Raw genomic sequence first — 14,196 nt, forward strand, 5'->3', positions numbered from 1 at the left:
GGTACGTTTATATGTATTCACTTAACCTTTGCCAAGAATGTCAAAAGGTTTTTTTATATTCTGGGATGTTCTAGGTGTTCCAAATTGTCCTATAGTGAAGTCCTTCAAACCTACATGAATTATATTATGTATTTTCGCCACAAATAATAGCATTGCATACCCTACTGGGATCCGTGAAGCTCCTGGCATCTACAATGTCATTTATGGACACTATAGGGATATTCCAGGTCGGCCAAACTACCTTGGAGTTCAGAACTTCAGGTCTATACTCTTAACAACAGCCGTGTCTGCTATACTGGGTAACGTTGCATATTTATCCGTGGTTACTGGACAGATCGGAAGTCTACTTGTTTATTATAAACTTTTGGGACATTCACGTTCGCCCAAACTGTTCTATAAAGAAGGTCTTCAAATCTACAAGAAAAACTTTATGTGTTTTCGCCATAAATAATAGCATAGCATAATCTGCTGAGGTCCGTGAAGCTCTTGAAATCTCAAATGTCATTTAGAAACACTATGGGAATATTCCAGGTCAGCCAAACTATCTTGGAGTTTAGAACTTCAGGTCTATACTCGTAACATTAGCTATATCTGACATACTGAGTAACGTTTCATAATCAATCGAGGAGACTGGATCAACCTGAAGTCTACTATATATTATTATGAACCTTTGGACATTGAGGATCGTCCAAACTATCCTGAAGTTTAGCTCTTGATAATAAGAGTAGTTATTCTCACAATGAACTTTAAACTGTAAACTGTAATTCCCCTGGCATATCATGAGTCATTTCAAGATAGTGTTGAGCTTTTCCAGATCAATAAAACTACTCCGGAGACCATAGCTTCAGGGCCACACTTGTGATAATAGCTTTTGCCACTATGTTAGGTAGTGTTACATAATCCACTGTACTTACCAAAGTAGTTAGAGAAATAATGAGCGTTGTTTCATATTTTTGGGATCTCATGGGCTTCCTTACGTTATGAAGCTTAGTTGATGAAAACAACCACTGTTATTTTCAGAAGCGTTACTGAACATGACAGATTACAAATCGTAGCTTTTAATGAAAGAAGTTGCCGTTACACACGTAGACTTTAGGATCTAAACTCAAGAACAGTTTGGATGACCTAGGATATCCTGACTGATCTGTTACTGTCTATTGCACTCTCAGAAGACTTACTGGACATGACAGATTGCAAATCGTAGCTTGTATAATAAAAGAAGTTACCGTTACACCCGCAGACTTTAGGATCGAAACTCAAGATCAGTTTGGATGACCTAGGATATCAAAAAAAAAAAAAAATCTGCACAATATTCTACCGTTTTTATACTATTGACTACCAAAACTACAGAAAAACGTATAAACGTATAAACTTCATAATAACGCTTGGAAAAAATCCAGCTTCAAAGGGTTAAGGAATTCAAAGAATTTTTAAGAATTTCTCCAACCAACAACAATGTATTAAATAAGAATCGTACCCTACCTAATTCCGGTCAAGATTCATAGCTGGATTCAAAGGCTTGGCTCCTTTCCAGATTCCAAAGAGAAATTCTAGACAGATTCCAGACTGGATAAAAATTCTCACAGGATTCTTGTAAGCGAAATACAGTACTAGAACGTATCCACCGACTCGTAGAACAAACGAGAACTTTTACATTAAGCAAACAGCTCGATAAAATCCAATCAACTTTTAATAATTTTCAAACTGTTTGACTGATACAAAAGACAATAAGAATAAACAAATATAGATAATTACTTTCGAGCAGATAAGATAAGATGTTACCCTATATGCATATCAGAAAGCTGTCTCCAAGCAAGCAAACAAGTTCACACTCGTGCCGTACAATGACTAGACATTTCCTTTGAAAAACTGTCAGTTAACGCATTACATTGCATAACTCTTCAAAAAAAAATGACATTGAGAGTTCAAGGTTAATATGACGAGCTTTATTTAATTTTTTCAAAACATTTTTTTCAATTCTTAGCATCTACTTATCTTAATTTCAGTTCCACGTACAATCCCTTCTCCGGGCCCAAATTGGTGAACCCTTTCCGAAGCTGCAGCGGAATCTGGGTGTTCGGTCCCCGAACGATCGAAAACTTAAGCATCAAGAAATACATAACGGCCTTGACCTCCATCAACGCAAACCGCGACCCAATGCAGTTCCTTGGACCAATACCGAACGGAATGTAAGCTCCCAGATTGATGTTCCGCTTGTTTTCATCGTTGAACCGCTCCGGATCAAACCGCTCCGGATTGGGGAAGTACTGCGGATCACGATGCAGCCCAGCCGCCGGGAACCAAACGCACGTTCCCTTATCGATCGTGTATCTCACACCCTGACCATCATCGATCGTGTAGTCCTTAGTGCACAGACGATCCGTAGCCGGTGCCAAGGGCCACAGCCGTAGAGTTTCCGACACCACCATGTCCATGTACTTCATCTTCTGCAGCGCGTCATAGCTCAAAGGCTTTCCGTTGAGCTCTTTGCTCGTCTCCAGCACCTCCTCATACAGCTTCTGTTGAACTTCCGGATTGCGAACCAACTCATATACCGTGAACATGGCACAGGACGACACCGTATCGAACCCGCCGAGGAAGAACACCAAACACTGCGCGATCATTTCCGCTTCGGACATACTCTTCGACACATCCACCTTACCCACGTCCGACTCCTGAACCGTAGCGAACCCTTCCTGATCATCCTTCTCTTCCTGGAACTTCAGCGTACCCTTGCGAGCCTGCAACAGCAGATCGATCATATCGTTACGAACGACCCCATGACTTTCACGAGCCTTGATCGTCTCCTGGAACACCTTGGTGAAATACTCCGCTTGCTCCGTATCCAGCAGATCAAGCCCCAACCTCGAAGACAATTTCGGGAAAATACGCATGGCCATCAACCTTGCAATCACAATCGGCCTTCCAAAATCCATCATCCTCCTACCGTGGTACAAGAACTCATGATCCTGTTCCTTGAAACAATCCACCTTGATCCCAAACGCGCACGACGCAATAATATTGATACTGACGCGACTGATCATGTCCTTGACTTCGACCTCTACCCGACCCGAACCCCCCGCCTTCTTCGCGTAATGATCAACCATCGCGTCGAAGCTTTCGCCCATCAACGAGAACATCAGCCGCATCTTGCTCCCGGTGAAGGCCGGACTCAGCGTCGCCCGCATCTCCTTCCACCGCTGTCCGGTCATCGAGAACAGAGTCTTCCGGAAGAGGGCATTCGGGTGCTCGGCACTCTCGTCGTCGAACAGCCCGAACGTCGGCCGATGGTCCACAAAGTGATCGAAGTCCTTGATGGCGATCTGCTTGATCAGTTCCGGATCGCGGATCATGAAGAACGGAGTGATCGTTTCGAACATTCCGAATACTCTGGGGTAGACGAAGGAAGGTCAGTTAAACCGCTGATGAAACCCCACTGAACCGCATACTTACTTCACTCCGGGGTACTTGTTGTACAACGTCTCGATAAAATCGGGGAACGTGACCTTCCGCAGCAGCAACGGTGCTGAAACGCCGAAAAACGGCGTAACGGCCATCGACGGGATCGGTTTGTCGTGAAAGTAGCCATTATTGCGCGTTATCCAACGGTACAGGTAGGCAACTACGGCCAGTACCACGGCCAGGTACATCACATTGACCTCCATTCTGGTCGGAATACGATACGAAACTGCGGTCCAGTGGCGCTAGCTGATAGCGAAGAAAGACAATTCAAATGGCGATAAATTTTGAAATTCAACAATTGGCATAAAAGGTAGTCAGTGGCTAGCAAGGAGAGATAGCACGTCCATTTATGGATAGTGCCATGATAATGAAAATTGATAATCTTGGTGTCTAGATAGTCTGTGTTTGTTTGTCGCTAGAGAGTCACATGCGTATGATATCTTTGTTTTCATACGATATGTGGGGAGAAATGACGGGTTGTTTATCAGATAACAGAGTGATCTTCCGCAAACTATTCTTATTTCAATCTTAAGGATCAACCGCTGTGTTTGGATGTGTTCGAGCGGGACCCGGATCGAGCTTTCGCGGAAGGATAGACTATTTGAATGTTCAACAAAGTTGTAAAGTGACTCAAGTGAAATTGACATTATAGGAGGCCAATAATACATTTGATTACTGGCAACACGGGCAACACTGAATTCATCAAATCAAATGATGGTCGTTATTTCAAATCCAACATGAAATAAGCGAGTTGATGTTCGGTATAGTTGTAGTACGCCTCATATTTTATTAGAGTGTCCATTTCCCGGCCAATTTTCGTGTCCCGGGATTCGGGACAAAACACTTAGCTAATCCCGGGAAATCCCGGGATCCCGGGATTTTTTTTAAATTTCAATAAAACCCAGAAGATTGATTTTTTTAGCTTTTGTGCAGTTGAAATATTCATTTTTTAAGTTATGGTTATTTCTGTATCCATCACAAAAGTATTATAAAATGTCTATACAATGTACTGCACTACTACTTGATGTACACATGTCAATAACGAAATACATATAAAAGTATCAACGTTATGTTCGCCAAGAACAGTCTGTTTTCAACTATTTAGTAGGTAATTTATTGCAAGTAAATTTCTACCAAAATGTAATAGTTTAAGAGAAATAATTATCATAATCTGTATTATATCGCTACGGAAGATGTTTGTATTGTTGATATGTATCGTAAAAATCGCACTTCAATATAACTTTAGAGTACCTTTTGAACTCTTAGTTTCCGAATATTTCAATACAAAAGGATGGACTCTTTTTGCAATTGCGGTTTTCCATAATTTTAAAACTTTTTGTACTTGTTATTGAGATTCATTAATTCTCTTCTGAAAAATTAAAATTATTTACATAATATAGGAAAAGTTTGGTCTCAGATTTCCAAAATTACAATGTAATATGGTATGTGGGCTATGTCCAGTTTGTTCTTGCTGCTACTGAATAAACCAATAAATAGAAAAAGATAAATGAAATGCATAACATGATACCAAGTTTATCATTAATGATTGATTTTTTTTTTTCAAGTATGACCTAGTGCCCAAAGCCCGATGGTGATGTGTGAGAAAACCGCTCATATTTCGAAAGTGAAAATGGCCAGATAAAGTTTTTGCCTTGATATTTGGCAGTTTTATCTACAAATTGTCTTCATCCCGGGATTCCCGGGATTGTCGGGAATTCTGAAATGATATCCCGGGATTCGGGAAATCCCGAAATCACTCAAATCCCGGGAATTCTTGTCCCGGGATGTCCCGGGAAGGACACTCTATATTTTATCCATTGTTTAACACTCTATGACTCAATAAATTTGATAGCTGGCAACACTGTCTTTTTGTGAGATAACATGCTGGCGCCAAAAAAATGGAAGTTTCGTCTTGTAACTGTGAAAGAGCTAACTCTATCACTGTGATATGGCGGCCACGACTGCAAATGATGTTTAAACCTGAGATTCAAAATTAGTTCAATTGGCACCACTGAAATGAAAAAAGGCATGAACAGTGAACACCGTCTTCAAATAGCGGCTGCCTAACCTCACAATGGACACACGGAGCATGAACCTGGTAGCACGGTCAAAATACTTTTCTTATAACAACAAAAAATACCGGGAGTAGGAATCATAGCCTCATCCCATAGCATGTTGCGAGCAGAGTTCAGGGGACTTTCCTGAAATCCCTCAGGCAGGAGGATTTAAGGGGTTTCAGACTGCAATCAGGAGGGTCTCAGGAAGGTTTTAGGGGGTTTCAGGCGATTTTGGAAGACTGAAGGGAGTTTCAGGAACACTTTATGGATATTTAAGTATAAACCTTTTGCACAATACAGATCACTAGTTACGCTCGTAGATTCGGTAACCTGTACTTTATGAAGTACTTGAACACCTTGAAAAGCCATTTATTTTACCACTTGACACAACATAGGTACATAGAGCTGTGTGGGTATGAACTTTGTTCTTAACTCTTTAAAGAATTACTTATTACCCTTACAGACTAGATGACCTACATTTACGGGAGTTCTTGGGGTTCCCTAGGCAATAATTGAACTTACCACTAGGCAAAACATGGTGGATTGAGACTTTGTGTACAAATTATATTCATGATGCTTCATGAGATCACTAACTACGCTAGTAGATCCGATGTCCGATCGGAAACTCAAAGAGCTCTTGGTCGCCTTGAACAGCCACTGACTTTACTACTTGACGCAACGTAGGTGTCAGAGGCTCCACGTGCATGAACTTTGTTTTTCATTCTTCAAAGTATCACTCGTTACCCTTGTAGATCCGTAGACCTACCTAGGGAGTTTTCGACGATTCTTAAGCACCTTACATTAAAGTAAAACATGGTTGGCCGTAGATTCGATGACCTATACTCAAGGGAGTTCTTGGCGATGACCTATACTCAAGGGACCACTTGTCTGAGCATTATCTCATGATGCTGTGGAAAAACGAGCTTTGCATTTAATTCTTCCACAAATCGCTAGTTACGCTTGTAGATACGATGACCTCTATACAAGGGAGCTCTGGAAGACCCATACACAAGCTCAAAAGGTCATTACCATGTCTTAAACAGAACCCTAATCCCTAACACCTTCGTAAACGTACCTCGATTCAATGTCAATGCCGCACTCAAGTGGCATTGCAACGGAAACTTTCGGACAAAATTTGATCAATGAGTTGTAAGACCTGATTCAACTTGAACGACTTATCAATCTTGCTATCTTCTATGTGTTCGATCGATGTATCCGAGCCATTGTTGTCGGTTGACAACATCTTGTCCTTATTGTTAAGAGAAATCTAGCTATTTGCAGGTATGCCAAATGAATCATGTATAACTAGACACGCGTCTTCAATGACCGCTAAAACCGGTTTCGCCTAAAACATATTTATTGAAAGCCTTATCTTATCTAACTAAGCCTAAATTGAAACCACCTTATCTACTGTCGCTGTTTACCGTAGCTTCAGCTCCATGTGCATTCCATTCTCCGGTCCCAAGTTGGTAAATCCTTTCCGTAGTTGCATTGGTATCTGGGTCTTCGGTCCTCGTTCGAACGAAAACTTAAGCAGCAAGAAATACATGACGGCCTTGACCTCCATCAGGGCGAACCGCGATCCAATGCAGTTCCTAGGACCGATACCGAACGGCAGATAAGCGCCCAGGTTGATGTCCCGTTTGTTTTCGTCGTTGAACCGCTCCGGGTCGAACCTCTCCGGATTGGGGAAGTACTGCGGATCATGGTGCAGACCGGCTGCCGGGAACCAAACGCACGTTCCCTTATCGATCGTGAATCTCGCACCCTGACCGTCATCAATGGTGTAGTCCTGAGTACACAGACGATCTACAGCCGGTGCCAAGGGCCACATCCGCAGAGTTTCCGATACCACCATATCCATGTATTTCATCTTCTGCAGTGCATCGTAGCTCAAAGGCTTTCCACCTAGTTCCTTATCTGTCTGCACCACTTCCTCATACAGCTTCTGTTGAACCTCCGGATTGCGAACCAACTCGTACGCCATGAACATGGCACACGTCGACACCGTATCGAACCCTCCGAGGAAGAATATCAAACACTGCGCAATCATTTCCGCTTCGGACATACTCTTCGACACGTCCACCTTGCCCACGTCCGACTCCTGAACCGTAGCAAACCCTTCCTGATCATCCTTCTCTTCCTGATACTTCAGCATACCCTTGCGAGCCTGCAGCAGCAGATCAATCATGTCATGACGGATAACTCCCTTACTTTCCCGAGTCATAATCGTTTCCCTGAACACATGCGTAAAGTATTCCGCTTGCTCCCGATCCAGCAAATCAATTCCGAACTTTGCGGCAAACTTCGGGAAGATTCGCATGGCCATCATCCTCGCAATCACCACCGGCCTTCCGAAACCCATCATCTTCTTTCCGTGGTACAAAAACTCATGATCCTGCTCCTTGAAACAATCCACCTTGATCCCGAACGCGCACGACGCAATCACATTAATACTGATCCGACTCAACAAATCCTTCATCTCCACTTCCACCCTTCCCCCGGAACTCTTCGCCTTCCCCAGAAAATGCGTCATCATTTCGTTGCAGCATTCGCCCATCAGCGAAAACATCTGCCGCATCTTGCTCCCGGTAAAGGCCGGACTCAGCGTCGCTCGCATCTCCTTCCACCGCTGACCATTCATCGCGAACAACGTCTTCCGGAAAAGCGCCTTCGGATGTGCGGCATGTTCATCGTCCACCCCGAACGTCGGCCTGTGGTCCACGAAGTGATCAAAGTCCTTGATGCCGATCTGCTTGATCAGCTCCGGGTCGCGGATCACGAAGAAAGGCGTGATCGTTTCGAACATTCCGAACACTCTGCGTAGACGGATTGGAAGGTTAGATAATCGAGACATGATCTTCAATCACGACGGCGGTACTTACTTCACTCCCGGGTATTTGTTGTATACATTCTGGACAAAGTCGGTGAAGGTGACCTTCCGCAGCAAGAGAGGTCCCGACGCCCCGAAGAACGGTGTCACGGCCATCGAGGGGATCGGCTTGTCGTGGAAGTAGCCATTGCTACGGGTTATCCAGCGGTACAGGTAGGCGACAATCGCCACCAGGACCGCCACATGCAGGAGATCCACTTCCATTTCGGGTGAGGCTTGATACGAAACTGGACGGGCGCGGTGATAGCAGCGAGTTTAAATATTGTAATCAGTGATAAATTGATACGGCGACGGACGGCGATTGTGCCTAGGAGCTCTGGAATAGGAATCTTTCTTTGCCTTTATTAGAAATGCCATTGTCATGATAATGGAAATTCAAAGTCATTGCGCACGGGAACGAGTGCGAACTTGTTTGCCACAGGGGAGACTGTATTTTGATATGCATATAGGGAAACACCTTGTCTTATCGGGTGCGGGAGAAATTATCTACGTTGGTTCTTACTGCTGGGAGCATGTCTTTTTTTATCAGTCAAACAGTTTGAAAATTATTGAAAATCTGTCGTATCTCATCGAGTTGCTTGACTGTTCTAACTGTTAGATCAGTACTAGGCTCACCGGAATTTGGTGAGAATTTCATTTCGCAGTTCATCTAAGACTCCTGTATAGATGTCATACACGTATTTTTCAATAATATGGAACGAGCTCACCATTCAATATCCATGCGAATATCCACTGGAGAACGAAATCAAGATTGAATTTAAGGAATCCCGCAGGGAGTTCCTTCCAAGGAATCCCGCAAGGAGTTCCTTCCAGGAATCTCGCAGGAAGTTCCTTCCAAGAACACCGCAGGGAGTTCCTGCTGAGGAATCCCGCAGGGAGTTCCTTCCAAGGAATCCCGCAGGGAGTTCCTTCCAAGGAATCCCGCAGGGAGTTCCTTCCAAGGAATCCCGCAGGGAGTTCCTTCCAAGGAATCCCGTGCAGGGAGTCCCTTCCAAGGAATCCCGCGCAGGGAGTTCCTTCCAAGGAATCCTGCGCAGGGAGTTCCTTCCAAGGAATCCCGCGCAGGGAGTTCCTTCCAAGGAATCCCGCGCAGGGAGTTCCTTCCAAGGAATCCCGCGCAGGGAGTTCCTTCCAAGGAATCCCGCGCAGGGAGTTCCTTCCAAAGAATCCCGCACAGGGAGTTCCTTCCAAGGAATCCCGCGCAGGGAGTTCCTTCCAAGGAATCCCGCGCAGGGAGTTCCTTCCAAGGAATCCCGCGCAGGGAGTTCCTTCCAAGGAATCCCGCGCAGGGAGTTCCTTCCAAGGAATCCCGCGCAGGGAGTTCCTTCCAAGGAATCCCGCGCAGGGAGTTCCTTCCAAGGAATCCCGCAGGGAGTTCCTTCCAAGGAATCCCGCAGGGAGTTCCTTCTAAGGAATCCCGCACAGGGAGTTCCTTCCAAGGAATCCCGCGCAGGGAGTTCCTTCCAAGGAATCCCGCGCAGGGAGTTCCTTCCAAGGAATCCCGCGCAGGGAGTTCCTTCCAAGGAATCCCGCAGGGAGTACCTTCCCAGGAATCCCGCTGGGAGTTCCTTCCCTTGAATCCCGCAGGGAGTTCGTTCCAAGGAATCCCGCAGGGAGTTCCTTCCAAGGAATCCCGCAGGGAGTTCCTTCCAAGGAATCCCGCAGAGATTCGCCACTCTGCCAGTCCAAAGAGTCAGCGTCGGTCAATGGAAGCCGCCATCCAGCATCGTGTTGGCCGATCCACAGTTCTGTGAGCCCGAGCAGCTCGACATCATCATCGGTGCCGAGTATTTCTACGATCTTCTCACCGAAGGACGAAGCAAGATCAGCGAGGAGGGACCAACTCTGCAGAATACTGTCTTCGGTTGGATTGTTTCAGGACGCATTCCTGATCAACCAGTGAGTCCAACGCAAGCAGTTTCGGTTTCTTGCACGCTAGCGGACATCCAGGACCAGCTAGCACGCTTCTGGGAGTTGGAGTCCTGCAAGTCCAGTAGCATCCAGTCGGTAGAAGAATCAACGTGCGAGACCATCTTCGACGAGACAACAACTCGGGATAGCAGTGGCAGATTCATAGTGTCGTTGCCGAAGAAGGAGTTTGTCATGCAGCAGCTTGGCGAGTGTGAAACGATTGCCACTAAACGTTTCTTAGCCTTGGAACGACGACTAGAAGCCAACCCCGAGCTGAAGACTCAGTACCATCAGTTCATCCGAGAATATGAGCAGCTTGGCCATATGAAGCAGGTGGGCAGCGAAGATCCAGACTTTCCCATCTACTTCCTTCCGCATCACGCAGTGTTGAAGCTAGACAGTACCACGACGAAGCTGCGGGTAGTATTCGACGCATCCTGCAAAACTTCCACAGGAGTCTCGTTAAACGATGCCCTGATGGTCGGACCCGTCGTTCAGGATGACCTGCTGGCGATTCAACTGCGTTTCCGTCTCCACCGAATAGCCGTCGTCGCAGACGTGGAGAAAATGTATCGGATGATCCTCGTCTATCCCTCAGATCAACGGCTCCAGTGCATTCTGTGGAGGGATACTCCGAACGAACCTATCCGCACGTATCAGTTAGCTACAGTAACGTATGGGACAGCATGTGCTCCGTACTTGGCGACCAAGTGTCTGCAACGGCTGGCAGAACTTGAGGCCGAGAGATATCCTGTGGCGGCGAAGGCAATGAAGGAGAATTACTATGTCGACGATATGCTGAGCGGAGCCGATAGCATTGAAGCCGCTATGCAGCTAACCAGCGAAATGCTCGAGCTTGCGTCCTCCGGTGGTTTCACTTTGCGAAAATGGAACTCCAATTCCAGCGCACTCATGGATCAGTTACCAGAGAATCTCGTCGACCGCCGGCCGGAGCTTGAGCTGGATACTGCGAACACTCCAGTGAAGACACTCGGGCTGCTCTGGGACACCACTTCAGACAGTTTTCTCTTCCGTCCACCTGTGTGGAACTCAGAGGCACCTATCACCAAGCGAATTGTGCTTGCGGACACAGCTCGTTTATTCGATCCCATCGGCCTGGTGGGACCTGTCATCGTCGCAGCGAAGATATTCGTTCAAGACCTGTGGAAGCAGAAGTGCGACTGGGACGAACCGTTACCCGAAGCATTCCAGAATTTTTGGATCGAGTATAGGAGAAATCTCTCCGCCCTTTCGTCGTTATCGATTCCTCGGTGGGTGGCGTTCAGTACGGATCTGGCTTCCGTTCAGGTTCATGGCTTCTGCGATGCTTCAAACAAGGCGTATGGAGCATGCCTCTACCTCCGTAGTACTACCTTCGGCGGTTCCGTAGAAGTGCGCCTCATCACAGCCAAGTCCAAGGTCGCACCACTCGAAGATCTGAAGCGGAAGAAAAGGGTTCAGACCACTCCCCGGCTGGAACTCTCCGGAGCATTGCTGCTCAGTCACCTATACGAAAAGTTCGTCGCCAGCACAGCAATTCAGCACACCGCCTTCTTTTGGACCGATTCGACGATCGTGATGTACTGGCTCTCGTCGCTGCCGTCACGGTGGCAGATGTTTGTTGCGAATCGTGTGTCGGAAATCCAACACGCCACGAAAGGATGCCCGTGGAACCACGTAGCCGGTGAAGAAAATCCCGCCGACATCATCTCTCGGGGAATGACACCAGCTCAGCTGCAGTACGAAAGGCTATGGTTCGAGGGACCGCTGTGGCTTCGTCAGGACGCGAGCGTCTGGCCGTCCAAGGCTCCAGAAGAGGAAATCGATCCTGCCATACTGGAAGAGAAGAAGGTCGTTGCGCTCCCAGTGACGGCTGAGTCCGTTAGTGAAATATTCAGTCTCCGTTCATCGCTGTTCAGTTTAGTCAGGTTGGTCGCTGGCATCCGCCGGTTCGTGCACAACACACAGCACAGACAGGACAGACGCACAGGGTTTCTGACGTTCCCCGAACACGAGCAGGCCTTGACATTCCTGGTTCAGCTGGCGCAACAAGAAGCCTTTCCAGCTGAGATAGCAGCGTTGAACAAGAACAATCCAGTCAGTCCATCGTCTTCGATAAGCAAGTTGAATCCAGTTCTCGTCAGTGGAATCCTCTGTGTGGGAGGCAGACTAGCCAAGGCGCCAGTGTCAGCGAGTCGGAAACATCCGATGATTTTGAGCCACCATCATCCACTGGCAAGGTTGATCCTGCATCACTACCACTGCAAGCACTTCCATTCCGGATTGCAGCTTCTCGTGTCTACCGTTCGTGAGCGCTTCTGGATCACGCGCATCAGGAGTCTTGCCAACTCTGTGTTACACGAATGCGTTCGTTGCTTCCGAACCAGGCCGAAGGTGCTAGACCAGCTTATGGCCGATCTTCCGTCGGAACGAGTCTCTCCGGCACCTCCATTCCTTAGAGTAGGCGTGGATTATTGCGGACCGTTCCTGATCAAATACCCTGTTCGCCGCGCGACTCCCACGAAACATTACGTCGCCATTTTCATCTGCCTCGTTACGAAGGCAGTCCATCTCGAGTTGGCTAGCGATCTTACCAGCGAAGCCTTCCTTGCCGCCTTCAAAAGGTTCGTGGCTCGCAGAGGAAAACCGATCCTGGTCATGTGCGACAACGCCACAAACTTCGTGGGAGCCAAGCGCCAACTGGATGAATTACGACAGCTGTTCATCGACCAAACGTTCCAGGAGTCCATCGTCCGTGGAGCGATCGAGGACGGCATAAAATTCCGCTTCATTCCAGCAAGATCTCCCAACTTCGGTGGTCTTTGGGAGGCCGCCGTGAAGTCCTTCAAGGGTCATTTCAAGCGTACCATCGGCGACCGTGTGCTGCAGTACGACGAGATGATCACCGTGTTGCCACAAGTTGAAGCGATCCTCAACTCCCGGCCCCTCACGCCGGTCAGTAATGATCCGTTGGACTTCGAAGCGTTGACGCCAGGTCACTTCCTGGTTCAGCGACCGTTGACAGCAGTTCCAGAGCCATCTCTAGAAGATCTGCAGCGGAATCGGCTGTCAATGTGGCAGCAAGCGCAAGACTACGTTCAGCAAATCCGGACCAAGTGGTCCACTCAGTACCTGTCCGATCTCCATAACCGGACCAAATGGACCCGGAAACGGGACAATATCTCTGTTGGAACGCTAGTCCTACTCAAGGAAGACAAGCTTCCGCCACTAAGGTGGAAATTGGGCCGCGTCATTTAGATTCACCCCGGATCAGATGGTAACATACGCGTTGTTACTGTGAAGGCCCAGGACGGCGAGTATCAGAGGGCCATTTCGAAAATTTGCGTCCTTCCGATCCGCGACAACCTGGAGTCTGAGCAGATCTAATCTGCATTCTATTCGTCAATTCTACTGCTTTTTTGAACTGCCAACTCGTTCCAACTTCCTGCCTACCGGAACCGCTTGAGGTCTACAATATTAGTATCCAGTCAGCTGTTGGTCATTCAGTGGCCAGCAATAATCGTATCGTTCTGCATGTGTGAAGTCCACGGTGCCGTCCTGTCCGGCATTTTGAAGCGTTCCCGATTATGTCGCCATTTCCATTTGCCAAGGTAGCAGAGGCGTTGCATCCATGCGTTCGTGGTGAAGGAGTATCCATGGCACCTCTAGATCCGCTGGCGACCGCATCATCGGCTCGTCAACGTAGAATGCGTCTGCATCGTCCGCCCTACTGAAGCTTCACCATTGCGCGACCGGGACATCGTCGGTGCTTTGGCACCCGCGGAGGCCAGGAGGCCTCCGCTCCAGGCAAGTCATTTTATGCTTGGGTTATATAGGTGAAAAAGCACCCTCTCATTTTCCAGATAGTGTTTC

At 47.2% G+C, this 14,196-nt stretch overlaps 2 protein-coding genes across 2 annotated transcripts; one reads left to right on the plus strand and one right to left on the minus strand.

Annotated features, from left to right (window-relative positions):
* Positions 1-1,924: 1,924 nt before the first annotated feature.
* Positions 1,925-8,658, minus strand: LOC134291018 (uncharacterized). The gene is made up of 5 exons (XM_062858270.1): positions 8,405-8,658; positions 6,944-8,338; positions 6,042-6,117; positions 3,454-3,704; positions 1,925-3,390 (listed from the first exon to the last, which is right to left on the minus strand). The coding sequence occupies exons 1-5, from the start codon at positions 8,614-8,616 to the stop codon at positions 1,992-1,994; spliced, it is 3,333 nt and encodes a 1,110-aa protein (XP_062714254.1). The 5' UTR covers positions 8,617-8,658; the 3' UTR covers positions 1,925-1,991.
* A 121-nt stretch (positions 8,659-8,779) lies between these two features.
* LOC134291019 (uncharacterized) lies at positions 8,780-13,581 on the plus strand. Its single transcript, XM_062858271.1, has 2 exons — positions 8,780-8,822; positions 10,097-13,581. Exons 1-2 carry the CDS (start codon positions 8,780-8,782, stop codon positions 13,579-13,581), a joined length of 3,528 nt encoding a protein of 1,175 aa, XP_062714255.1.
* Positions 13,582-14,196: the final 615 nt, after the last annotated feature.

Source organism: Aedes albopictus, chromosome 3 (assembly GCF_035046485.1).
Source record: "Aedes albopictus strain Foshan chromosome 3, AalbF5, whole genome shotgun sequence".
Taxonomy (NCBI): Eukaryota; Metazoa; Arthropoda; class Insecta; order Diptera; family Culicidae; genus Aedes; species Aedes albopictus.

Excerpts from the sequence above, each read along its gene's own strand:
- LOC134291018 (XM_062858270.1), bottom strand. The coding sequence starts at position 8,616 with ATGGAAGTGGATCTCCTGCATGTGGCGGTCCTGGTGGCGATTGTCGCC. Across the intron at positions 3,705-6,041 it reads CCACCATGTTTTGCCTAGTG|CGCCACTGGACCGCAGTTTC; the intron begins GTAAGTTCAATT and ends GCTATCAGCTAG. Across the intron at positions 3,391-3,453 it reads AACAAGTACCCCGGAGTGAA|AGTATTCGGAATGTTCGAAA; the intron begins GTAAGTATGCGG and ends CGTCTACCCCAG.
- LOC134291019 (XM_062858271.1), top strand. The coding sequence starts at position 8,780 with ATGGAAATTCAAAGTCATTGCGCACGGGAACGAGTGCGAACTT. Across the intron at positions 8,823-10,096 it reads ACGGGAACGAGTGCGAACTT|TCCAAAGAGTCAGCGTCGGT; the intron begins GTTTGCCACAGG and ends CCACTCTGCCAG.